The sequence below is a fragment of the Thermobia domestica genome, chromosome 1 (genome assembly GCF_964235325.1).
Source record: "Thermobia domestica chromosome 1, izTheDome1.hap1.1, whole genome shotgun sequence".
Lineage (NCBI taxonomy): Eukaryota > Metazoa > Arthropoda > Insecta > Zygentoma > Lepismatidae > Thermobia > Thermobia domestica.
The window spans coordinates 242,020,873-242,048,206 of NC_137454.1; the positions used below are offsets into that span (position 1 = coordinate 242,020,873).

The 27,334-nt window shown below is 34.4% G+C and overlaps 1 protein-coding gene across 1 annotated transcript in view; it reads left to right on the forward strand.

Moving 5' to 3' along the window:
- Nucleotides 1-14,040: 14,040 nt before the first annotated feature.
- LOC145679223 (phospholipase B1, membrane-associated-like) overlaps nt 14,041-27,334 on the forward strand; it is a 93,685-nt gene continuing 80,391 nt past the window's right edge. Inside the window, exons 1-2 of the mRNA XM_081749811.1 lie at nt 14,041-14,140; nt 20,829-20,917. Coding sequence (XP_081605937.1) covers nt 14,041-14,140; nt 20,829-20,917 — 189 coding nt within the window. The remainder of the gene's footprint in view (nt 14,141-20,828; nt 20,918-27,334) is intronic.

Genomic DNA, 27,334 nt, shown 5'->3' on the forward strand with positions numbered 1-27,334 from the left:
ATAAAAATGTATTAGAAATAATGACGATTCGATAGAACAAGTACATATTATATATATATATATATATATATATATATATATATATATATATATATATATATATAAAGAAATATGTTCTTTATTTTGTAAATTATAAAATGAAATTACTTGTTGCTTTTAGAACGCAACGTTAATAGTGCAGCTTTCTATGTTTCTTTTATTATTTTATTGGAAGAACAACTACACAAATCAACTTACTTATTAGTTATATTTCACTTTACCTTCTGAATGAATATATGAATAAATAATCCTTAAAATGATCAATATTTGCTTTCATGAGTTACTTAAACTCGAATTTTGGGTAGTCAAAAATTTACACTAGGCACTTTATATTATATGTACTTATTTATAAATGTTGCAGTATGTAAATCTATAAAAATAGTAAAGCTATGAGAAAACCGTCCTATGTGTATTAAACTGACGAAGTCTAATATTGTAAGATCAAAGGTGGATTCTGGAAAGAACGCATTGAAGTTTTTGAAACATTCTTGAAACGAAGAATCGTTAGATTTTCACTTCATGAAACTTTTTAAGACAATATTTATTACCAATAAATTTTACGGCTAAATCACGATGTAGGAATAAGTGGAGTATGTTTTTATGAATCGGAAAATATTCATGACTTTTAATAAATTGAAATTTTAAATAATAGAATCCGGTTCCCGAAAGCTAATTGGAAAATTATAATTTGTTGCTGACTAACATTCCTCTACAGAAATTCAATTTTGTAGCTCTCTGTGCAGTTAAATATAGTGGAAAATTTTCCACCTAACATCACTATACATAATTGGGGTCTATTCAAAATTGTTTGGCTTATGAAAAGTTTTTCCACTTGTTTCTACATCGTGATGAAAATTTTCCGATCTATGAAAATTCCTTTTACTTGTTTCTACAGAGCAATAAAACTTTCCGCTTCACAAAAAGTTGGTTTAGTTTTTGCAGCAAAATGATGAAAATTTTCCGACTCATAAAAAGTTCTTCAATTTCTCCATATAAGACAGAAAATATTTCGATTCATGAAAAACCGTTTCACTTGTTCTTACATAGTACTGAAAATTGTGTGAGCCATGAAAATTTTCAGATTCTTTAAACGATCTTTCACTTTTTACCATTTCTATACATGAATTCAGCCAATTTTATGATTGCTGAGGAATTGTTACTTGATTACTGATATTCTTTTAGAACGGAAAATTTTCCGGAAAAATATCCCGAAAAGACGAAAGGTAAATACTTCCACCTAGGGATAAAAGTAAGTCTGAAAAAGTAGGGGGACGGTAGGTAGCGTCATAACGTCACGCCATCTCCCTGACTATCTTTGCCTATTGTAATTTCTTAGGAACTGGGGTGCCCCTTACATATTTTTGGAGGTAGGGGACGGTATCCCTCTGCGTTCCCCCACATTTTACCCCTCCTTCCACCCAGTAGCGTAGCCAGGATGTGTGTTTGGGGAGGCCCAAGTGCTGTTATAGGTACATATAGAAAAATTACAAACAAAAAAATATATAAACATAAAAATATATAAAACATTGCAAACGTACATTTTCGGACCTCTTTGGGGGGAGGCCGGCCCCTCCGGGCCCCCCTTCCCTACGCCACTGCTTCCACCTATATTTTCAGAAAAAAAAATGATTGAACTAGATTGTGTCTATAAGAGAAATAGTACAGAGAATTGTAAGATCAAATTTTTATGCTACATCAATCATTTCCCTGTTTAACATAGTTTTATTGAGTAAGTGTACAAATGTATATTAAGTTAGAAATTTTTAAGGGGTGGGGTCTGGACCCCTCCTGTGAGCACGCCCTGTAGCAGTTATAATTTTTAAATGCAGTTTTACGTTGTGTTTCCATCCACAAATTTTGCAAATGTTGCGAAGACTGATGGAATGAGGAATGGGAAGGATTTAGATCGAAGAAAGTGTTGACATCAGACGATTACAAAGGTGATTACAAAAGAGTAGTATGGGAGAATTTGGCTTCACAGCCATGAAAATCGCTTCTAGAACATCTCTGAATATGTTTAACGTATTATTGCACTGCGTCTTCCATTCTCCGTGTATTGGGAGTTCCCTTCGGGGCAAATCTTCTGGAATCACTACTGCTTCCTACAGGTAGCCCCTAACACGATTTGGTTTGTGTTGCTCACCGAATGAAAAGTGTTTTTAGATTCGAAACGAACAGAGAAATTTGACAAGCCTCGTGCGAAATGTTAATTCATTAAATCTTAGATCTGAAACATTGTTTCAGTTTTACGTGCTATAAATTGATAAAATGATTGTAAATACAATCAAAGAGCATTTACAAACGTTTCAAAATACGCAAGTCATAACACACTATACTCCCGCTATAAATATTGTTTAATGTAGATCTTACTTTAATATATTACAATCGTATTCTTTTCCTATGTAATTTAATATAATCTTAATACATAAGAGTTTGTGTAGTAGATAACATCGTGTCCGTGGGTTTCCTCGGGTCCTCCCCTTTTCCTCCCACATCCTCATTCCACCAATTACTTCATTATCATTCCTCAGCCTAAAGAGCACAATCGTGGGACGTTAAACTGAAAGATTGTATTTCATTTCAATACATAATGTGTTCGGGATATTTAATTTTTCTTATAAGTAGAAATGAAATGAAATATTTTAAGTTTTACGGTCCACGGTTATTCCGGCTAGGCTAAAGATGACGGTGATAATGAGAAATGAATGAAAGGAGGAAAGTGGGAGGAAACGAGATAACTTGTCCACCACAAAGCTCATTTGGCGCCAGCTGGGATCGAACCAAGGACCCCATGCACCAGAAGCGAACGCTCTATCATTGAGCCACCTCAGTTTCCTCTTATAAATAGAGTACGTAAAAATAATGAAGTTCCAAAGTTAAATCTTGGTCATATGTTATAACAAGATTTAATGATTCAAGCCTGAACTGTTTATGCAATACTATTTAACTATTAAATTATTTATGTGATATTAAGTTATTTTTGATTAAGGAAATTATTTCCATAGTAAAAGTAAGCCTACTTATTGTATATAAATTAATTTTAATGGAGCTTTTTTTTGTCTAGCATTTGATTAAGTATGTACTGTTTGTTTCTGTTACATTTCTTATAGCTATAAGTCAGAAGTTTCCTGAATATTTTTGCATTTCATGTATACTCCGAAATTTTTTATTGTACTCCTATTGATTGCAATAATATTCAGTAAACGACTTCTATGTTCATTGAAGTATGAACAATGTCTAAGGAATTTACGTGAAATGTATCTTTTCAATTAATGCTAATTGCTGTCAATAAGATTCCGCGTAATTTACTTCGATGGAAACACATCTTTCATTATCATAATGAGTGTTCTTTAATTTTGATGTAAAAGGAAAGGTAAACGCGAATAACACGAAGATCAACCAAAGAAAAAGTTATTTCTCTAGGGGAGTATACGATAAAGTCTAACGAAAGAAGCTTCACTGCCCAAAATCCTGCGGGCCCAAATCTCACATGGACAAAATTTGGTTGTCCAAAACCTTCAAAGCCAAAATGTCACGTGGCCAAAACCGCACGAGATGAAATCTCGCAAGCGTAAAAAAATGCCGGCTTCAAGATAAATGAGTACATAATCATAAAATAAGCACACATTAGAAGAAATCTTATCTACCGAATCTATTTTAGTTCTCATTTAGTGAACACGAGCAGAGAATATTTTTTTTTCTCTCTGAGTGCTAAAGTAGGAAAGTGACTGCTAAACAATCTTTCTTCATCATCTTCGTAAAAACAGCATAATCACTTATTATCTTCTTGCCCAGGTAGTTCATTTATACAATTATTGTTTTCCAGGTATATGTTGAGAATTATCTTCCGACATTATTCTTATGAATTTATAACGTTATTTTAATATATATACTGTTACATAAAGCGATATAATGAACATTCTGCACTGAAGAAATCGTTATATGGCGAACTTTTGACATAAATAGGTGAGATTACAACGCGAGTTTCTGGACAGTCGAGATTTAGCATGCAATATTCCGGTTAGTGAGATTTAGGGCGGCGAAGTTTCGTACCCAACTCCCCAGGGCATTTTTCTATAAATTAATATGGGCATCACGTTATGTAAAAGTCCTTCAAAATCCTTGACAAAAACACAAACATATTGCACGATTTTCAATGACAACTAATAAGTGGACTCTCTTATTTTCAAAACAATTTTAGTTGACTATCCTGGCTGAAACACACCACATATAAACTCAAACACTAAGAACGATATAATTAATACATGCTCCGTTAATATCAACTATTCATAGGTCTTTCTATGATCCCGACTTCGATTCCCGGTAGGAGAGAACATAAGTTTAATTTCATAATCATTTGTTTTCATTAATCATTCGCCTTCTTTATCCCAAAGCGCATAATCATGGGACGTTAAAGTAAAATCTCATAGATTTTTCTTGTGCGGCTAAGCAGGGCAGGATTTAATGTTTTACAGGTCCTAGGGTTCTAATGTTTTACAGGTTTACATCTCTACGAAATGTTTTTGTCATTTCTTATCCCGGCTTACAACATTGTAACGCAATAAAAAAAATAGAAAAGAGATAAATTTACATCTGTGAAGATTTCATGCATATCTTTATTTCAAAATTTTTGTATAAATTTAATGAGTTGTGGTATGTGGTAGAGTGTTGTGAGAGTGCACAGGCGCAGGAGCACCTTCGCGGGGCGCGCCTGCATCAGCAATATGTTATTCGCCCACCTCTTCCTCAACTGTTTGTTGTTGCAAGTACAATATTAAAACTGAACCATCATCCTTTGAAGCCAAATGACTCATTACTCGAAGGACGTTTACTCTAATTTTAATCATGTTTCTTATTCAACTATCGCAATCATTTCGTGTTTGATTTTTTTTTAATTGTTGTTAGGACAAAATCTCTAAATGTGATTGATGAATAAATTTATTGATATGAACATACATTTTGGAAACTGACTAACGAGAAATTTTAAAAATTCTTTTGATGAATTTATTTTTTTTTTTTTCAAAATTTTAAATTTTCGACCTTTAAAATTAGTGGCTGAAATGATCTTTCTAAAGAAAAAAAGAACACACATTGATGCAAATTTTAGAATTCTCTTCATGAAATAATCTTTATTTAACAAGAACTTCAAAATTAATTTGATGATAAATTTGTGGGTTACTTACTTTTAGAAATTAATGAAGAAGAACGTTTAGATTTTTGATGAAAGTTTTAAAACAATTAAACATTAAATTCAGCAATGTAAAACATTGAAGAAGAAAATTGTCCAAAGATTAATAATTGTCAAAATATTGGTTACCATGAATTCTTTATATCAAAATTGATTGGACCAAACTAAAATTAGGGTTGAGCAAATAAAGTTAAGTACAAACCATTGAGGCACTAAGTTTATTAAAATTTGGGTGGATAAAATATTTTATATCCCCCAAAATAGATGGAAACTGTTAAATTTGCGTAGTAGTACTAACTAAATTCAAACATGTAAACCATGAAATCGTCAAAATTTAAATGGATTAATCTATAACGTCAAATTTAACTTCGTGAATGTTGAAAGGTGGCTATTCTACAAACCACTTCTTTCCTATTTTGAATTGCTTTTGTACACTAGTAGTGAAAATTGAATTTTTACTACTCCGAAAATTAGCTGGAAGCAGAAAATCAGTTTGTCGTTGTGGTTTCCGGACAGGTAACTTTATTTAAATTAACAAAGATACAACAGGAAACAAATTTATATGCATTACTTTGAACCCAGATCCTAGATCACTAAGTTAAACCCACTCTTCCAACATTAACTACTTATAAAGAGAGATGGAAATATTGTTCAATCTTGTACTTGACATAAAACTTTGATGCTTCTAATCCGCACACACTATAAACAATTACGGTTACGTTTACTGATTAATTACCGTCAATTCTGGCTACCAACTGTTTACTCTTAAAGTTAAGGTATTACTGTAAAATTTATGGTTATAGGCCATAAAAAGGCCATATTTATGTCCTAATATCATAACTTTAACATTAACCCTTTGGAGTTCTAGTACCTAATTTTAGGTACCGTACTAAAGTAGTGTCTTCATTATTCGATTTAAAAAGAACTGATAAAGCCTTTTACTTCGGTTCTTTTTTGCTTTTTCAAGTCTATAGGCATTGACACATTACATATGGTTTCACGCCTTTCTGCGGTCGAGACATGGGAGGTGATGACGTCATAACTTAAAAAAAATATTTTTTGTTGGGCCTAATTTTGTTATTTTTTGGCGGGCTTACTTTTGCACCTAAAAGATTGAAATTTTGCACAAAAATTCAGTCCACCGAGTAGTATTTATCAGATTTTTTCAGATCTCTGCGTTATCACAAGGGGTCCAGAGGGGCAAAAAGGTTAAAAAAAAAGGATATTTCTACTAAAAAAAATTCCTCTTTTCACGATTTTCACGCCTTAGGAACATGATGGAGTCATGCGAATGATACCGTTTGAAAGGCAGTTATATTCTGAAGAGAATGATGGGCGAATCATGATCCTAGGATAAATAGGAATGTCTCAGGAAATTGTTACCTGAGATACTGTTTTATATGGGAATCTGAGGTGTTGTGGGGTATATTATTTTTTGACGGGCTTACTTTTGCATCTAGAAGATTGAAATTTTGCACAAACATTCAGTCCACCGAGTAGTATTTATTAGATTTTTTCTGGTCTCTACGTTAGCAGAGAGGTGTCCCGAGGGAAAAAAGTTTTAAAAAGGGATATTTTAACCAAAATATCCCTTTCTTTGCTATTTTTCCGCGTCAGATATACGATGGAGATATGTGAATGACACCGTTTGAAAGATAGTTTTATTCTGAAGAGAATGATGGGAGAACCAATGACCTAGTGTAAGTAGGATGTCTCAGGAAATTTTTACCAGAGATCCTGAAAAAAAATTCTTTTTGGTTAGGACTATTTTTATTATTTTATGGCAGGCTTACTTTTGCACCTAGAAGATCGAAATTTTACACGAACATTTACTCTACCAAGTGTATTTGTCAGATTTTTTTCAGATCTCTACTTAACACATGGGGGATCCAGAGGAGCAAAAAGTTTTTAAAAGGGATATTTTAACCAAAAAAAAACTTTATTCCCTATCTTCCCGCCTCAGATACATGATGGAGACATGTGAATGGTATCATTTGGAAGTCAGTTCTATTCTGAAGAGAATAATGGCTGAACCATGATCCTATGATAAATAGGGATGACTCAGGAAATTTTTTACGTGAGATCAGTGTCTTTTGCGATAATCTGGGGCATTGTGGGGATTATTGATAAACATTTTTCCCGTCCTCACTATTCAAGATAGAAGCTTGAAATTTTGAACACGCATTTAGTATGCCCCTCACTATTTTTCGCGTGATTTTCAGGTCTTTGCGTTAACACATGGGGTCCAGAGGGGCTCAAAATTTAAAAAAAGAAATATATTTTCAGAGAAAAATCCCTATTTCTCTCAAACGTTCCCGCCCCAGGGACATGATAGGGAAAGTAAATGATACCATTTGAAAGGTTGCTCTATTGTGAAAAATACGAGGTATGAACCATGATCCTACGATAAATAGTGATGATGCTGCAGCCGATTGACTGAAAGTCTATAATTTACCTTTAAAAAGCCGGAATTTAAAAGGGTTAATATCGTGAATTCTAAGGCAATCGTTTGAGAGCCATAATTGATGGTAATCAGTCAGTAAATGTGACCATAATTGCTTACAGTGCATATTACAGAAAGAAAAGATGAAAAAAAAAATCATGATCTAATATGTGTAGCGATATGAGTAATTTATCATGAAACACACACGCACAAGCCTTTTAAAATAATTATTCAACAGCTAAAATTATAGATATATACATTAACTAGCTTGTCACCTGATATGAAGAAGTAACCTGGACCAGTATCAAAGTTCATAAGTTGTGTGCACAAATTTACAGTTTGAAGGTCAAAGCAGAAACCCAAAATTTGATGAACAATGCTAAAAATCGAAAAAGGTGTGATTACCAAAGTTATGGTAAGTGTCCTTAGCCAACCAAATATGAATGATACTAAAATTTAGGTGTAGCAGCTAAAATTTGAATGTGAAATGCAGTTTGAACATATAATCCACAAAATGGAACAAAATGCTCAAACTGGTTCTTCAAACGTGCAGATCAACTAAAATTTATTCGAACAAAATAGAACTTCGATGTGAAAACTAAAACTGAAACATACAGAATGTGAAAGCACTGAAAATTGTCAAAATATGTGGTGGTCTATCATGGAGCCAATGATATACCCTTGGGAGAGACTCGAAATAGCTTTCATATAGCTTTAGAAGTAGATTATGCACTAGAACAAAATATGTTAGATGTACAACTGAATTTGAAAACTGCAGTGTCAAAATTTGGGTACTACCATTATAAATATTGCAGCGTTATTAATGAAAAGTGTATGAAAACAAATGTACAATATTGTCTGAACAATCTCGTGAAAATTGATGAAAAAGCACTGCCCAATAATAATAATAATAATAATAATAATAATAATAATAATAATAATAATAATAATAATAATAATAATAATAATAATTCTTTTTTAAAATATATTTTCAACCATGGGCGTCTCTGGCGGGGGGGACGGGGGGGACGCGTCCCCCCCAATATTTTGAAGTGACATAATCTAACATTCCGCTAAGATACTAGCAGTTAGATCATTTCCTTTGATGTCCCCCCCAAATTTTACATGCCAGAGACGCCAATGTTTTCAACACAAGTAACTTCTGTGACGTTCTTTTGAGATTCAGTTAAAAATGTGTATATGTACATAATTATTTAAGCAGTTTTTTCCACAAAAATGCAACTTTCGGTTTTAATATCTCAGTAAGCTACTCTTGTGGTTTAGGAAGAAAGTAGAAAGAATTTAAGTAGGAAGAAATTTGGAAAATTAAACCTGAAGATTGTAATGGAAATCTTAAAATCTTGCTCCGATACTTTCAGCTGTATGACCTTTTCGTCCTTGTTCATTCATCGATATGAACTACCGAGAAGATAAAAAGAATTAAAAAAAATAAACATTTCTTCATATTATTTAAAGTTAAGACTTAAACAAATTGGCTTCTTGTTCAAAATAAAGGCTTTAGTTAAAATTTATAGAAATTTTTAAAGTAGATCACAAAATATAATAGAAGAGACATCAATTTTGTAAAAAGATACTTAAACAATAATTGTGATTTACCAAATTCTATTAACTCTCTAAGTGAGATTTTCTTACCCAATCATTGTTCTTCATTAAATCGTTATAAATATTTTAAAATTAAACTTAATCATTTTATCCTAATACGTATTCAGAGGATATTCCACAAGTATTAAGAAATTGTGTTTATTTCTATTTTCATGAACAATATACTACTTTTTTTTTTCTTTTACACTAGGCATAATACTTATCACTTTCATCTCTCAAATCTTTTAGAAGGTTTTTTATTGCTACCAATCTATTACAAACTATTTCAAAAGTGACTATTGTGTCTTTACATAATTTATCTTAAATGTTTCTAATGAAAAATTGCATAATAATCGGTTGTTTTCAATTGTGACAAGAAATGGATTTTACACAAAAAAGTGAGAATTTTACTTTTTGTTACGTGTGAAAATGTTAAGAAATGGAAAGCAAAAAGGAAAAAAATAAGTTCAAATTTTACATCTAGTATTAAATGAATGAATAATAGTTTGAAGGCTTGCATATTAGGAACTGTGAATCCGAAATAATAATAATAATAATAAAATGTACTAGCAAGGTAAGTTCGAGAGAAAGCACTTGCCTGCAGACAAACTGACTATGCCATTTGAAAGACAATTCATGTTGATTACAACAAGATAATAAAATTCCAGTTTTTTGGGAACTTTTCGAGAGACTCAACGTTAAATGCAAGATTGCCAGAAGTAAATAACCGAAATATGTAAAACCTGATGTTAACCTGATAGTAACCTTTGCTAAAACCTCATGGTTTGAACTTGCTACTTTTGATCACTGGGATCCATTCACAGACAAATTGTCTCTTACAAGTTGCATGACGGATGGCAAAGACCTAATGACTGAGAATATACCAAAGAAATGCACACGATTTGTACTACCATTTGATATGTTTGGATTCCGACCAACCAAAGTTTATGACAGGAGATTTTTTCATAGTATGAAAGTTCTTCATGTGGACGTTATGATGTACCAACGAAACAATCAAATAAAGTTCGCATCCATGCTAATGAATCAGTTTCGATCACCGCGATACACTGAAATGCTTCAGTTTGTGTTCCACAAAGCAGCTTCCCAAACAAATTATATACCTTTTGAATGACCTGTCGAATTTGCTTTTCGCTTTGGTTATGCGAACTGTTCTCTTGACGGATGTAGCTCATTTGCACATATAAAATGTTCATGGTGCAAGGATGTCTTTCACCTGCGTCATTTCTTCATAGAACAGAAGAGCAACAATGATGATTTTCATCTCTAATCTATCATTATTGTGAACAGTGTAATGACTAATTTTAACTAAGAAACCCGTTATTTGTTACAAAACATTTTTTTCTGTTACCTCCGATAAATTTCAATTTGTATGTCAATATCCGTTGCTAATAATGTTGTACTTGACGCGTTTAAATGCGCATATACTGATTTATTTTTTTTTTCATATAAACTTCCATAACATCTCTCGAACAGCTCTCAACCGTAAGGGAATTTTATTGGCTTGTTGTAATCAGCATGAATTGGTCCTTCAAATGGCATACTTAGTTTCGCTGCAGATGAATGCTTTCCTCCGAACTTCTCTTGTAAATAAATGCCTTGTGGATTAATTGAAGAGAGAATATTGTAAGGTTGTTAATTGAATATGAAGAAGGTAGTTAGACTTGTTTTTGAGAAAATATTAATTTTGGAATTTCACTCTTTAGTAAACTACTCTCATTCTGCCGTCAGGGAGAACTTTATAATACCTTGCTCTGGAAACTTGATTAAAAAAAAACAAACTGTAAGTTAAAAATTTGCTGTGCCTGTGTTGGACAGTAGGGTTTCTAGGCAAGTTTACATAGGGCCTACGTGTACATCGGATCGAACGCAAGAAGGGACTGAGGAGTTGGACATCAACAATAAATCACTTCTTCTTGGCATGTAGGGGCCACGAAACGTTTAAATAGGTTGAAATCTTGAATTTGAATCTTTTTTATGATTATGAGATTTATATCTCTTCTATCGTTCCTCCAAAGTAAAAAATAATCAGTAAAAATAATTCCATTAACACTTAGCATTTGAATTGTTTGAATGAGCGCACTAAAGCACGTTCACAAATAAATTTAAGAAATCAAGGTTTTCTCCTTTAATGAAATTTATGAAATAAGATACTTAGGAAACAACATCATTAACGATTCAATGTTTTTAAAAATTAAAAATAAACAACATGCACAATGTAATAGAAAAGTAAGAAAGAAAATAGAAGTACATGGGCACAATTATGAAAGCAAAGTAGTTTAAGTGGGAGACCATTGACTTCGCGTTCGCGAGGTCGCGAGTTCGATTCCCGCTGCCGACCATCCTGATTGAGCTTTTCCATTGTTTTCCTCAGTCCTATCAGGCAAATGACAGGATGGTACCTACTAAACAGGCCCTGGCCAATACCTTCCCAAATCCTTTCCATTGTTATTGTTGTTGTTAAATATCAAGTATAAAATAGCCTCTGAGCTGTATCTGATGATTGTTAAATAAATAAGTAAATAATTAATTAATTGAAAATTAATTTTTTTAATCTAATGGTTTTACATTATATAATGATCTGTAAAATGTATTATTATTATTATTATTATTATTATTATTATTATTATTATTATTATTATTATTATTATTATTATTATTATTATTATTATTATATCTTATTTGAGATAATTTATACTTTATGCAACACAACACGAAATAAAATCATATTTCATTGCTGGATATATATACCGGGTGATTCAATAAGAACATACCAGGCCTATATCGCAGCTAATACTGCACGTAGGATCCATTTTATGACGTAAATTGAGTGGACAAGAGCATTTAAAGACGTCTCATTGCCTAGAAATAATACTACGTGGCAGATCAGTACTCGTACACGCAGATTAAACGATGGCGGATGAGGTAGTAATCACTGTGCGTGGATGCATACCTCCTCAAAAAGTACTAGTAAAAACGTTCTACAAGAATTCACTGGAAACGTCACGTCAGTACAATGTAAAAAATACGTACAACACAAGCCGATGAATAACAGAAAATAAAGAAATTCCTATTGCTTATCTGCTCATATTAATGATATCACAACGCTTTTGAGAACGCTTCCAATTTCGCTACTACAGGAATTGAACAAGAATTACTATTAAAAGACAACTAAAGAACACGTAATAATAATAATAATAATAATAATAATAATAATAATAATAATAATAATAATAATAATAATAATAATAATAATAATAATACACATAACTGTTTGAGTTCATTTATTTTGATCAGTATATCACATAAATGCGACTACCATACTCCTTTTTTTTTTTTAATCAATTTTCTAAACTGACGGACGTGAAACAAAACATGCTTTCCACTTGCGTTATTTGTTGTAACAGAGGCTGATGTTTCTGGTCCCAAATCGTAACGGGACTGCGCAGTAATCTGCTTTTGTGCAACGAATTTAGCGTCATACTATATATATATAAATGGAAGCGACTATGTTTCTGACTTAATAAATATAGAACCATCTGACCAACCATGATGAACATTTCAACATAGATGAGGATCGGGCCAGGGATGTTTTTATATCACTTTGACCTTGCAACTTTGGATAGAGGGAGAGGAGGAAGATATTTAAAAATTATCGAATATGACTAATATTAGTGTCGAACACATAGTTTGCGAGGCCGCTGAGATGAACAGTGACACTTCCGATGCCAGTTAAATCCAAATTCAGCACTTTATGTTCAAATGAAACGTATTGTCTTGTTGCGAGAAACGAATATTCTGCTAGAAATAAATAAATAAGTAATCTGTTGTCAATATGAAATACACAAGGAAACTAGCAATAATTAGAAAACTTCGTTCCATGATACAGGGAATCCTAATTGAAACGCCCTAATTTCAACTACTATAACTCTGGGTAAGATGGTCATACGGGGAAGGTAACCAATTGCTCTTTTTAGCATAGTAGTAGCCTGATTATAAGCAGATCAGAAGAAGCGAAGCTTTTGGTACAGTAGCAATTGTTTTGTATAACCGGTGCTTACTGCCTAAAAATACACGAAGTTTTCACTGTTGTTCTTTTCAAAATTGTCAATTATTTTCCTGTTGGAGAGAGAACTAAGCAGAAATGTGAGGCAGCAGATAGGTGATTAATGGAAATACTGTTTGAGGAGACAGACCCTATTACGATTTACATATACTTTGTAACTTTTTCCTTACTCTCTGCTGTTTTTGTCACATATTACAACAATACGACATTTTCATTTGGGAGAGATGACACATAATTTTCCGGGAGAGTTGGCCAGTATGTTTTCGAGGCGGCACACTGACAACTTTTACATTTTAATTACCTATTGTAGTAAGTTTTGTATAGGGTACCCCAAAATATATTTACCAAACTTAAAAGAAAATAAATTCGCAATGTATATACAGAAAGTAATCATAGCATCGTGATCAGTACTTGTAGGAAGTTAATTTACAACTGTGTTTGAAGTAGTTCGTTTTATAAAGAAACAATTTGATTTCTCTAAATTGAATACATTCTGGTGGAGTGCTAAGGTTAAATAAGAAGTATAATCAACCAAAATTTAATTTTGAAGAAAAAAAAAACTATTGTAACATTAAATTATTAGTATGCAGCTTAGACTACTTAGACTTTCAAAATGGATTCGAATATGCTCTACTAGTATCTTTCCCAGAAAAAAAGAAAAAATATAACTCATTCTATGTTGGAATGCACAAAAGACGTTTCTTTTTTACCAGTCTCAATTTTGAAGATGAAAAACAAAAAGAAGAAATTCAGGAATGGGATGACTTCCAGAGCAGTTATAAAGGTAACCAAGAAAGTTTTGTCGCTTTTTCACCCACCAGCTTGGAACATCGATATCTCATCTAAGACGTACTTAGAAGATCAAAAATAGTCCCATCAGCATCGACAATCTTCTGCCAACCTTCTGGAAGGTCATGGATTTCATCGCGGTAGAACTTGATGGACTGTGAAGCGAAGGAGGTATCAAGTGCATTTTGCATCTCTACTAGGGATTTGAACTGGCGTCCTCTAAGGTGATTGACCAAGAAATTGAACAGGTGATAATCGAACGGTGTAATATCCGGCAAGTACGGCGTATGCAATAGTGTTTCCCATACAAGGCACAGAATAGTGTCCCGCTCATCGTAGTCACATGGAGCTTAGTGTTGTCCTGTAACGGGAGGACCACTGCGATTCAAAACTGCTGGCTCTAGAGTTTTGAGTTTTTCTTGAGCACTGCTCAACTGCAGACAGTACACAGTTGCACTGATGCTCTGACCAACTGGTAGCAGTACTCCATGCACGATGCCGCGAGCAGTCCACCAAACACACAGGAGGACCTTTTTTCTTGTGCAGTTTTGTTTCAGCTGTTTTGAAATCGGTTCATAAGATACTAACCAATGATGACGCCGCCGTGTAGCTTCGTAAAAGACTCATTTATCATCATATGTCGACACACTGTCCAGAAATGGGTCCTTCCTCAGACAAGACAGCAAAGTAAGACAGGTGTTGCCTTCTGGCCCGGAGTCAAAGCATGTGGATTCATCGACCAAACTTGTAGTGCTTCCCAAGTTGATGCAGGTGCTGCCAAATGGTTTCTCCACTCACACTGAATTGTAGCCCAAGTTCCTCACATGTCTGGCCACTGTTGGCCTCAATTGATGTCTGAAGATCTTCATTTTGTACATGTGGTGGGTCTTCCGGCACGTGACGTGTCTTCGAGTGTTTTGTCACCGTCCTTAAACTTGTTAAACCATCGTTACACTGTTCGCGTAGTCACGACACCCTCCCCAAAGGCCTGGCATATCTTCCGCGTTTGACCCCAGTTTGAACTCATACAGCATACACACATTTATGACGCACTGTGGTGGTCCCATGTTCACTCTGTCGTTAGCAAGTTCACAGCGTAACTGAACGGGTACAACCAGGTAGTAGTTCTTTAAGGTCACAGACATGAAATTTTATATTTTGAATTTTTATTTAAAGGTAACCAAACACGTGTTTTAACAGAGAGAAAAAAGAAGGTGGGTTTGCAAAGATTCCTATAAGAGCTGATCGGATTTTTTGGAGTACTTCGAGTTTAGAAGAATTCTATATGAAAGATGCAAGGGTGGCGTAACATGTAGGACCATTTGCTAGTGTTATCATAGTATTACGCGTATTTTTTTGTTACATTCACACGATAATTCAAGTAAACAAAAGAAAGTGAGAATTGGTTAATGTTTGCTTTTTCTTCTTAATATAATTAAATGTCGTTAATGAGTATTGTGGTTCCCACCTTTGTAAATTCATATTTCAAACAATAGGCAAAAGGTTACAAGGTTACACGGACTTGAATCTTTATACTTAATCCTTACGACAATAAATCACGTGTCCATAAACTCTTTTTTTTTTTTTTTTTTTTTTTTGTCTTCAATGAGTAATTCTTTTACACAACACAAGGCGTAAAAGAATAATATAATTACTAATTACGGGATCAAGTGGTTAAACATATTTTTAAAATAATTTTTACTTTTCTCAGTATAAAAAACGTTCGTTCAACCGATTATGAGAATGTTTATTACCTTACATCCATCGGGCAGTCCCTTATTCAGTGCTGATGTTTACCTGACGTAAGAGCATTACTTCTCCTTTTGTCAAATTCAATACTAAGCGATTCATTTTTATTAATATAAGGTATAAGCATTGTGGCAAACACTATCTAAAGAAGCCAGATTCTACTGAAATTATAACATCTACTGTATTCATTGTTAGGATGAGATGTAAGTACATTGAAGTCCTTACTTTTTCTTAAACATCATCTCTTTTATTTTACTTGTTAATCATTGTTATTTTGTCTTTCAAAAGTTAAAAGATTTATTGCTAAAGTAAAATTTACGTAAATAATTGTATATGCAAATGAATTGTGCATATAGTTGTGCAAATGAGTTGTGCATGTGTGCTGTTTTCATATTTTCTACAATAGAGCCACAGAGTTTGCTGACAAACTGATGTTTTTAAATAAATTAGCTATTTTTCTGGACACACATCTCCCCCTGATGTAATCATGCAAACTTAGATTAATTCGGCGTCGGTAAATTGTTTCCCATCTTTCAGTATTAATGAACCATGTGGAACTAGCAAGTGTTGGCATTTCTTGTTAAGCATTTACTTTCTTGCTGAGATTGCTGAATGACAATTGCTGAGATTTCAACACTTTTCAAAGTTTCATATTTTTCTAACCGTAGGCTTCATGTAAATTTGACGTAATTTTGAGAATGTATAGTCTTATAATTACGTATATGAATATTTCATCCAAAAGCATTATATTTTAAAAAGAACTATGGTAACTACCCTATGTTAGTGGTAAAGAAAATCAAAGGCAGTCTTTCTTTATTATAGTTATGTAATACAATAATAGTTATGAGAGTTGAGTCGATTGAAAATGTAAACAAGGAGCTGTTCGCAGCAAATACCACGGCATTCGGTTTTTGAGTGAACCTAGTGCTAGTGATTGTAGTCGAGCAACAAGGAAAATCTAATAGTCTGGCAGCATTTAAGCTAGTTCTACTTAATTTCCGTCTTGCAATCAGGGGACGTTCTGCTCTCACCAACTTTTGTTGATGTTTAAGTATACATGAACACATACTTGATACCATTCTCATAGCACTGTGTCGTTTTCCATTCTTAATATTGAAAATATAACATATATTATTGTAAAACGTAACGCACAGGGAAAAACTTTCAGAAATAATCCCAATTTCACGTTTAGGAGGGAACCAAGCTGGATCGCAACTTTTTCCGCTTGTATACTTCTGATCACAAACACCTACACTGCCTTCTAGAGAATAAGTTCCCCCCTTCCTCCCAAAAATGAGAAAACAGACTCTAGATCCTTACGAATTCCATTTACTCTAATTTTGCCTCTATTTTTGTAACAGACAGAGTTGAAAATTGAGCTGTAATATTGCTCTATGTATGCCATAGGTTGGTTGGATGCACGATGTGTACGATGTGCACGATGTGTATCTACTATAATATTAAAGATACGGTAATTTTAATCCGCAAATTTGATCCATGATCTATATTATAAATCTAGAATAATTAGAAGAAAGAAAGATGGCATTGATGGCAATATCTTACTTACCAATAAACCCAATGACTAATCGTGTGTGGTACATGGTTTGTTGATTGTTTCGTTAACAATTCGAATGTTTTCACTATATTCCATTGCTTGGTGGCCTTCTGTGGAGGGATTAAAATCGACACAGTGCGAGAAGTAATATCATCGATGAAGGGGCGAAGTGGCGTAACTCGAAAACGCGATTTTGCACTATCACCACCATCCATCCTTATTTAGCATGCTCCATCAACCATAAAAATATCATACTTGAATTTCTTATATTAACGGACATATGTACTTTCTGAAAGTAGTATACCTTGAAATTAGTAGCATGCTATAACGTTAAATGAGATATTTGGAATTACTCCCCTGTAAAATTGTAAAAATCGATTTGTACCACTTTGCCCCTTCACCGACGAAATGTGAAAACATTATACTGTTTTCTGGTAATATAAGTCCAAAAAAGTTCAGTATTTCATTAAACAAAGTAAAAACAGTTCAAAAGAATTGAAAAATTCATTACCTTAATTAAAAGCATGTTTACTTGGATTGTACAAAACAAACTTTGAAGAACCGGAGTGAGTTATTACATTTTGTTACACATATGCCGAATGCCATTTTTCTTTTTCTTGGTTTAGGTCGGACCCTTAAAACAATATTTTCTTCAGCAAAGTAGCTAAAGAAGTTTATATATATTTCTTAGTACGAATAAATAAATAAATTTAAAATAATAAATCTCTAAAACAATACAGTGATTGATTTGTTTTGTTACCTCTGTTTTTAAATTAGTACCCAAGAAACTATTTTCATTAACTTTCGTAACAACAATCAGTATTTTTTGTCAGGGAGAGCAATTTCATTATGTTTTTAAGTGTAGAATTGTTATTGATAGTTCATCATATTCAAATAACTCACGCGTTTTAAATTAGTGGCATCTAGGAAATCGAAAGAATGTCTTCAAGACGATTCCTCTAAAACGAGGCTTTCTTAAAATTTCAATAGCATATACTATTTATTCGGCTCAGAGTTCTTGATACTGATTGTTGTTTGTAAAAATGTAGAAAGAAAGTTTATAGAGCATCGTAGTATTTCCTTTGCTGAGAAATATCTAGCCATGACGTACGTTCGGACTGAAATAAGGAAAGAGCGGATATGAGGCACCTATCTTACTAACTACAAAAACTAAATTTAATAACCACGAACTTAGAACAGTATTAGCTGCTAGCTTATTAAGTACCCAGGTTGAAACCGTTTTAGAGAAAATGACGAAAAGTTTGAAACATGATATAGTAAACAGCTAGTTGAAAATTTTGAATATCGTATGATCTATTATTTGCAGGCCAAGTCAACGGTGTGGATTCATACCTAAGTATAAGGATAAACCTAACTCACCTGTCTACCTAAGCTTTTAGAAATAACGGATCGAGCTGCCTAGGCTCCTTTCTAGTCACACAACTGATGCGTAGTAACGTTTTGTTTTCGTTCGAAATCTTGGTGAACATTTACGGCGATTTAACATTTGACATCTTTCTGTGTTTCCCCCCACTTCTTTCTTAATAACGAACTCACTGTATCGCTAAAAAGACTTTATTAATAAGATCCTTTTCGCCTTCGATTCCAGTTCCTTTTCTTTCGCAAAGTAGACCACTGTTATACATAAGTCGTCCACAATCAGGCACGTACGTAGGAATTTATTTTAGGAGAGGTCCAAAGTTTTGAGGTGGTCCGAATTCAATATAAGAATAAAATATATTAAAATTTGTTAAATCACCCTTAAAAATAGACTAAGTTTAGAAAAAAGTCTGGATTCCGACCGCCCAGGACTGACCTCCTGTCGACGTCCCTGTTTACAACTAATTGTCTCAGATTAATATATCTACGTAATATTTTGTTTACATTACACATCATAATGCAATGCTCCGTTTATATTCCTATTAATAAATATATTGCGTACGATAATTCGACATGAAATTTAGCAATTTTTACAATAGTGTATGAATCTTTGATGTTAATAATTGCCAAACCTGCTCAGCACTTCAGCACACAAGACAGAAAGCTAATAATTTAACATTTAGACTTACTATCGTCTGACACGAAACTAACATTTTATTTTCAATTAAGCGCCCTTTCAAAGCGAAGCTACATGAGACATGAGCTTAACGTGGGATTCGAACGACATGACCTCCCGCTGGTAATCAAACCCAGGTTTCCCAGTATTACGGTGTGCACGGTAACCGTCTAGCCACGAGGGATTTCGCTGAAAATATCATTGACACTACCAGCAGTATTGGTGCAGTAATATGCTAAACATTGATTTACGTAAATATCAAGTAAACAATGGAAGCTGAGGTATTGGAATAGCTATGTCTGTCTGTTGTCAGAGCTACGTACCAGAGCAAAAAAAGGTAAGCGAGTTTTCGCAATAGATTCAGCGTTCCAAGAATATATTACATCATTACCGTTAACCTTCTATTCAAACCAAAAGTAGTAGAAATTAACCATTTCCGGCTTTAAATTCAATCGTCACAGAACAAAAATGGTAACACGTAGGGACCATCACTCTCAATTCTCTACCATAACCGGAAGTATAGAAATTTACTGCTACTTCCGGCTTGAAGGTTGATCGTTGGAAAATAAATACCGTAGTACTTAACGACAAGTGTATTTTAGAATCGATTCAGAGTCTGTAGAAAACAATGTATTTTCATTATATCTCCTTATTAAAAACGGAAGTGGTAGAAATCCACAGCTACTTGCAGGTTCAATATTGCGTTTCATATAAGAAAACGGTAAGGGAAAACTATAAGTGATCTTTTAGAATCGTTTCAGCATTCGAAAAATAGTTTTCATCTCCTATTCAAACCGAAAGTAGTATAAATTAACCATTCTCGATTTCAACCTTGATTGTTATAGAACAGGAACCTCAAAAGACATGGACAAGTTTTTTCTAGAATCCATTCAATAAGATAACGTACTTTATTCATCTACATCTCTCTCTTGAAATCGGAAGTTGTAGAAATGATTTCGGTTTCCCTATGGATTTTCATACAGCAAAAACGATAAGGGATATATAGCTAGATCCAATTTTTGGAAATCGAATAAATGTCCGAAGAATATGTTCCATTTACGATTTTATTCCTTTAGTGCAAATGGAAGTTGTAGAGATCTACAACCACTTCCGTTGTGAATATTGATCTTCATATATCAAAAATAGTAAGAGATAACAAAAATGGCTTTTTGATATCTTAGACTAGGCTTCGTATATTTGACCAACCAATCATTTTGTGGATGTTGTTTTAAAACTCCCTTATTATTAATATCTATCAACTGAAGATCTTTTTGTAAATTCGTATATTTGTATCTCATACATTTTTCTTATATTCAATTACAGTACTGGTAGCAACTAAATACACTTCGGTACTACTCGTTATAGTAGTGGTGGCAGTTAGAGAATCGTTCGCTGGTAATCAGAGAAATAGGGTAAGTTTTTCCCAAGAAATAGGGTAAGTTTTCAACCAATCTATGTATGTATACGAGTCATACATATGTGTTCACACATATAAGATTGGAAAACTCTTTAAGCTTATACAGAATCAATTTCGTAAAATATCGTTTCAATACATAATAAACTAATATTGGGAGCAAGTCGGATGACGGATTGTCTGCCAGCACTGCGCAACATACTGGAGAGAATTCGGCCCAACGCTACAATATGCATAGCCGCGGGATGGAAAAGCTTGAGTTAGTGCTTTTCGAAAAAAAAAAAATATTTATCCTATTGTGTTCAATGTTGATTCTCAATATTTTCCCAGTACTAATATTCACTTCCAGTGTATTGATATTGTCCATGGGAGAACTAACTAACTCTATGACCTATGGAACCCGGAGGTTCAATGCTGCGTTCACAAAAGCTCTCCACTGACTTCTATACCTAGCCAACGGGATCCAGTTTCTACTTTGTTTTCCTATCTCTGCGAGATCCATCTTAATATTGTTCTCCCATCTGCGCCTAGGTCTTTCTAATTGTCGTTTTATGATTGATCTTACAGTCAAGACTTTGAAAGCGTTTCTACTTTCTTCCATCCTAGCTACATGACCTGCTCACCTAAGCCTCCTAGATTCGGTGACCCTAACAATGTTTGGGAGACTGTATAAATTATGTAGTTCCTCGTTATGAAGTTTCCGCTATTCCCCATTCCCGTTCTTCTTGGGTCCGAATATTCGTCTCAGGATCTTGTTCTCAAATACTTTCAGTCTATGTTTTTCCCGAAGAGTAAGCGACCATGTTTCGCAACCATACAGAACCACAGGCGTAATTATTGTTTTACATATTTTAAGCTTCAAATTTCTCTATAGAATTCGCGACAACAAGAGATTTTGAATTGCATAATAACATGAATTCCCTGCTTTTATTCGACATTTAATTTCTTCGTGAATATGATTTTCGTCTGTTAATATTGATCCTAGATATTTGAAAGTATCGACTTTATCAAAAGTATAATTTAATATTTTAACGCCTTCATAATGTGCCGTATTACGGTTCCGACGCGCTTCCATGTACACTGAGAAAAAAATTGTAGGTGGCGTACTTAAAAAATATGTTACATGAGTAATTCCTGTAGTTTTTGGACTTAACGTACAGCACACGTATAACTGAAAACACATGTTTTATAATACTTTCTGTATAAGTGTTCCATCTATACGTACTTTCCGTATGAAACAATGTAGGTGGTCAGGATCTCACATACAAATGATCGTATATAGTATATAGCTGACGAAGGTAACATAAGAATATGCATGTGATATATGGAAAACTGTTAGATGTCAGACATCCTGCAACGGCATGATGTAACCTAAGGGCAGTGCCTATGTAGCATACGGATAACGTATGCTCCGTACTGATTTCTATAGTAAGCAAGAGGATACCGTATATTTGTATATACAATATACCGCTATCCGGAGAACGGATTTTTCTCTGTGTACTTAGTTTTCTCTGCATTTACTTCTAAACCCATGTCCCTGCAAGCGTTTAATAAGACGTCTGAATTTCTTTCTATTGTTCTTCTACCATTCCCTAATAAATTTACATCATCAGCATATGCCATAACCTGGTGAACTCATGGAAGAAACTTCTGAAATCACTGGGCTCAAAGGTATTCTAGGTGGGGTCAATATTGTTCTATTGGGCATATTCCTCTATAGTTACGCAGATGATAGAAATGCATTTTGATGTATTTGTTCAAATTTCCCATATACAAATTTACACTGTTGCATTGGATTGGCATATGTTTAGACAGATACTTACGGATTACTTGGGATAAGGTTTCCAGTCCTGCTGTTTAATTATGGGATGAGTATAGAAGTTGTTATCGTCCTAAGTCTTTTCACCGTGTGTAGACATCATATATTGTTTTATACTTATTCGACTTGATTACTGTACTGCATGTTACACTAGCGCTGCTCAAGGTACACTGATGAAAAAAAAAACTATGTGGCGTGCGTAAAAACGTAGATTACATATGTAAATCCTTTAGTTTTGAACTTACCGTACAGCAAACGTATAACTGAAAAAGTATATTTTATACGTACTTCCTGTATAAGTGTTCCGAATAGACGTGCTTTCCGGGTACGAACGAATGAACTGTATATAGGCATGCGCGCCGACTACGTGGATGCTCCGGGGCTCCAGCACCCACCTGCCGCACCCACAAGATTTTTAGTTTGGACCCCGGTTTGAATTCGTTTCTTTTGCGTTGAAGTCAGCTATATTATCGACTGAGGTACGGCAGCCCCAACTTATCCTTTATAATATTGGTATATTTTATTTTACCGCAGCACAGCCCTTTATGACTGTGTTCATAAAAGATTTTAATTAAAAATATATCAATCAAATATTAAGACTTCTCTGAAAACACATACGCTAGCATGTTCCGCCATTGGTATTCACCCACATAAATTTTGGAAAGTTGGCGTCGTTTTATATAGGCGGTCATGATTTCAGATACACAGATGGACGTATGTAACATATAGCTGAGATATGTAACATATTTATACGTATGTAATATACAGAAGACTCTTACATGTCACATATTCTGCAACAGCATGATGTAACATCTAATGTAAGCGGGAGAAAGGGCAGTGAGTGTGTAGCATATGCGTAAAACATGCCCCGTACTGATTTCTGTAGTAAATATAAGGATTCCGTATATTTGTACAATATACAGCTGTCCGAATTACGGGTTTCTCTCAGTGTAAGTTACTTATTTTAGCCATTTTTATAGGTGGTTTCTCACCTGTTAGGCTTAGTTAACTTTTATATAATTTATATAAACGTATATACTTTTGCACATCACACTTTTATTATTTTCCCTAGTTTTTAAACAATATTTCAATTCTATTTTCTTTTCGTTTGTAGTAAAGATATGCACCAGCGTGCTCTCGTAGCAGAGGTAACTCACGCGGGCGCAGAATCTCACCCGTGATTGCTCTGCCGTCAAATTCCGCGATTTACTACGAGAGGTGATCGAAAAATCATACTTTATTTCCCCACAGCATAATACCAGGAGTGATGCATGATGTCACGGTTCACAATATTGGGTGTATGTGATTTCTGCTCCAGCGTCGCCATACACTCTCATGATCTTCGTCTGTTGTAGTGTAGCATCAAAACTCGTCATTGAAGACGATTCATTGCCCAAACTTCACAGAATAACATAATACTTCATGCAAAATGAGACGATTCTCCTGTGTTGTGGTCTGTCATTGTCAATCGGAACCTTCACATTGTGCGTCGGTACCTTCATATATCAACTGGCCCCCAATTCGGACCACAGTGCTATCGGAATGCCTCACATGTCTGACAATCGCACAAAACTCCCAGCCAATCATATGTAACTTTACGATATGGTTCCTTTCGAACGCTGTTAAATGGTATTAATGCAGTCTATAATCGGTGTCAGCCAACTGGCGAATAGCGTCAACCAATGGGTCTGGAGTATGCTGTTGCCAAACATCTTGAGAACCTGTTGAGAAAGTCAGCTTTCAGCGAGCGATTTTTGTATGTAACAAATATATTCGTGTCACTAGCAACATTCAGTATGTTATAACAATACAAAAATATGACTAATAATATTATCACAGTAAATGGTTAATATATTTCGTTTGCTTTGGAAGTTCACGAGATAACCAAATTAATGTAAATATACTTTAGATTAGTTGGTTTAGGTACGTCGTTTATACGTAATCACATTCATACCCATGCGAAGATCGAACTTAGGACAACTCAAACTGAAGGTCATTGTCCTACTTAGTTGTTTATTATTATATTTATTTTTTATCCCGAGATTAACAACATTTTACGCAAAGAAACAATTACGTGTTGTGCCCCAATTTATTAAATAAAGGATGCCTCATAAAGAACGCAAGTTTTGAAATGCCAGCCATTTCTGTTCTAGTAAGTTGACAGTACTGAACGTTGCACGATTTTCATTTGTTCTTCTTTCAGAATTTTTTGCATGCCGGTTCTGAAAATATTCAAGTGATTCGAACGTCGGAGAAAAGATGTCACTAAACTTACAGCAACATTATCACTCACGAGGGCGATGTTTTCCGCAGAACGACTAACATAAGGACGCCCCGAGGATTTAATGTAAACAATCAAACCGGTTTTCCCAAATGTAACAAACAGTCTCATCACAATTGACTTGTTGAATGCATTACGCCGACCAAACATTCCAGGAAGTTTGCGAACTGTCTTTGCACAAGATTCACCACATTTATAATAAGCTTTCACTATGAAAACATGCTGTTCCGTTGTGAAGCTCCACTTTTACCCTACAGAAAACAGATAACGGTCATACGTTATTCGGCGTTCCAGTGACTACTAGCCACAAAGACAACAGATGACGTTCAGTACAGCCAACTTAATAGAACTGAAATAGCGGGCATTTTAAAAGTTGTGTTCTTCATGAGACACTCTTTATATATGCGGAGTACAATTAAAACTCAGGAACAGAATATTCACCTCTGATGCTAAGTATTGATTCAAACCAACACGAGCCTTCGGTGGAAATGTGTTGTTCATTTTCTCGGGGTTTTTTTCAATACCATCTAGATCATAATTACACCAATTCTTCCATTATTATTAATTTGTGTTTATTATCAACCTCCTTTAGCATACAGGTCATCAAAGCACGTTAAATTTATTATTATTACTATTATTTTTGGTTTAATATTCCCTGCTTATTCATAGTAGTTAACAGCGATGATATTATTGAACGACTTAAGAATGTCTTTAGTGGAATGAAAAGCTGGGGAAAATAGAGATCTCGGAGGAAACCCACGCACACGGAGTTTGTCCATTACAAAGCCCACTTGGCGAGAGCTGGAATCGAAAGAGGAACTTCACATAAAAAGGTTAGGGCTCTCTTGAAAAATAAATGAAACTGCATTTACGTATTCTATGATGATATTTCTTCGTTCTGATTAGAGCATGAAGTTGGACGTTTAAACTTCTAGATTTTCCGATGCACATTAAATATTAAAAGAAAAAAGTACGCTTGAATTATCATTTCCTGAGTTTATATACTTAAATCCCGAGCTTCCATACCGCCTCTGCCAGATTTGCTCTGTAATATATTTTTTGGTACATTCCGCATAAAAAATGCGACAGCTAACGCCGTGCAGCTAGGCCACCAAATATACACCTTCTTATTCCATAATCGTGTCTGGTAAAGAGACTCCCTCTTTCTCCTCCTTTCCTCCCTTCCATACTAAAATCAACAAACAACATGAGCGCAATTCTAATTTCAAAATATACGTATGTCAGTATCGATAAAATGAAAGAATAAAACGGAGACGTAAGGAGAAACTTAAACACATACACAATGAAAAACTTAAACCAATCGATATCTGTTAGACAAAGCTTCAAAAGTGATACAGAGAGAGAGAGAGAGAGAGAGAGAGAGAAAATGGAGAGGAGAAGAAGAAAAATAAAAGAGAGAAGAGATAAAAATGTGGAATTTACACGTAGTAAGAAAAGAACCTAACATCATAAACTGACATTTTCAGAAATCCAACACTAATATAGAAGTAACGTTTTTTAAATATAGTTTTTCAAGGCTATTTGAATATGTAGAGGGTGCTTGAAAACTTCTGACAAAACCAATTTGATTCTAATACAATCACTTTCAAAATGAATAGCAAACTTGCTGGTCAAAAAAAAAAAAAAAATGAAATGAAATCTTCCAGTTTTACGTCAAACGGTTATGCCGGTTAGGCTAAAGGAGATGGTGATGATGAGAAATGAATGAAATGAAGAAAGTGGGAGAAAACGGGAGAACCCCGAGAAAACCCAAGAGCACGGCGTTTGTCCACCACAAAGTTCAGACGGCGCGAGTTGAGATCGAACCAGGGACCTCAAGTACCGGAGGTCCTTAGAGCTGAAATGGGTCATCGTTTCAAATGGGTGATGTAGGTTTGCTTATGGAACATCACTGGGTCGAGGATTCCACTAGTGAACCAGTGATTCGACTCAGACTTGGTAACCCGGAGAATAAAAAACAGATTTTACTTATTTCCTTGCATTTAAACACCATTTTTTTAATGGTGACCAGGACTGGAGATGTTATCTTCAGAGCATGAACAACACGACGTCAAAATTCCCAGATAATTGATTTTCCAGACCAGATCTATCGGGCTAGTCACCAGGCCATGAAAACTGGCTCGGATTTAACTCTGGAACACGCACATAAAATGTGTGTGTGTGAGAGAGAAAGATAGAGAGGGGGCGGTAGAGAAGATACAAAGATACAAAGAATGCTAGGGAAACGTCAAGAAAGGCCGAGAGACAGAGAGAAAGACGAATATGAAACCCACTTATCATTACAGTTTGTGATG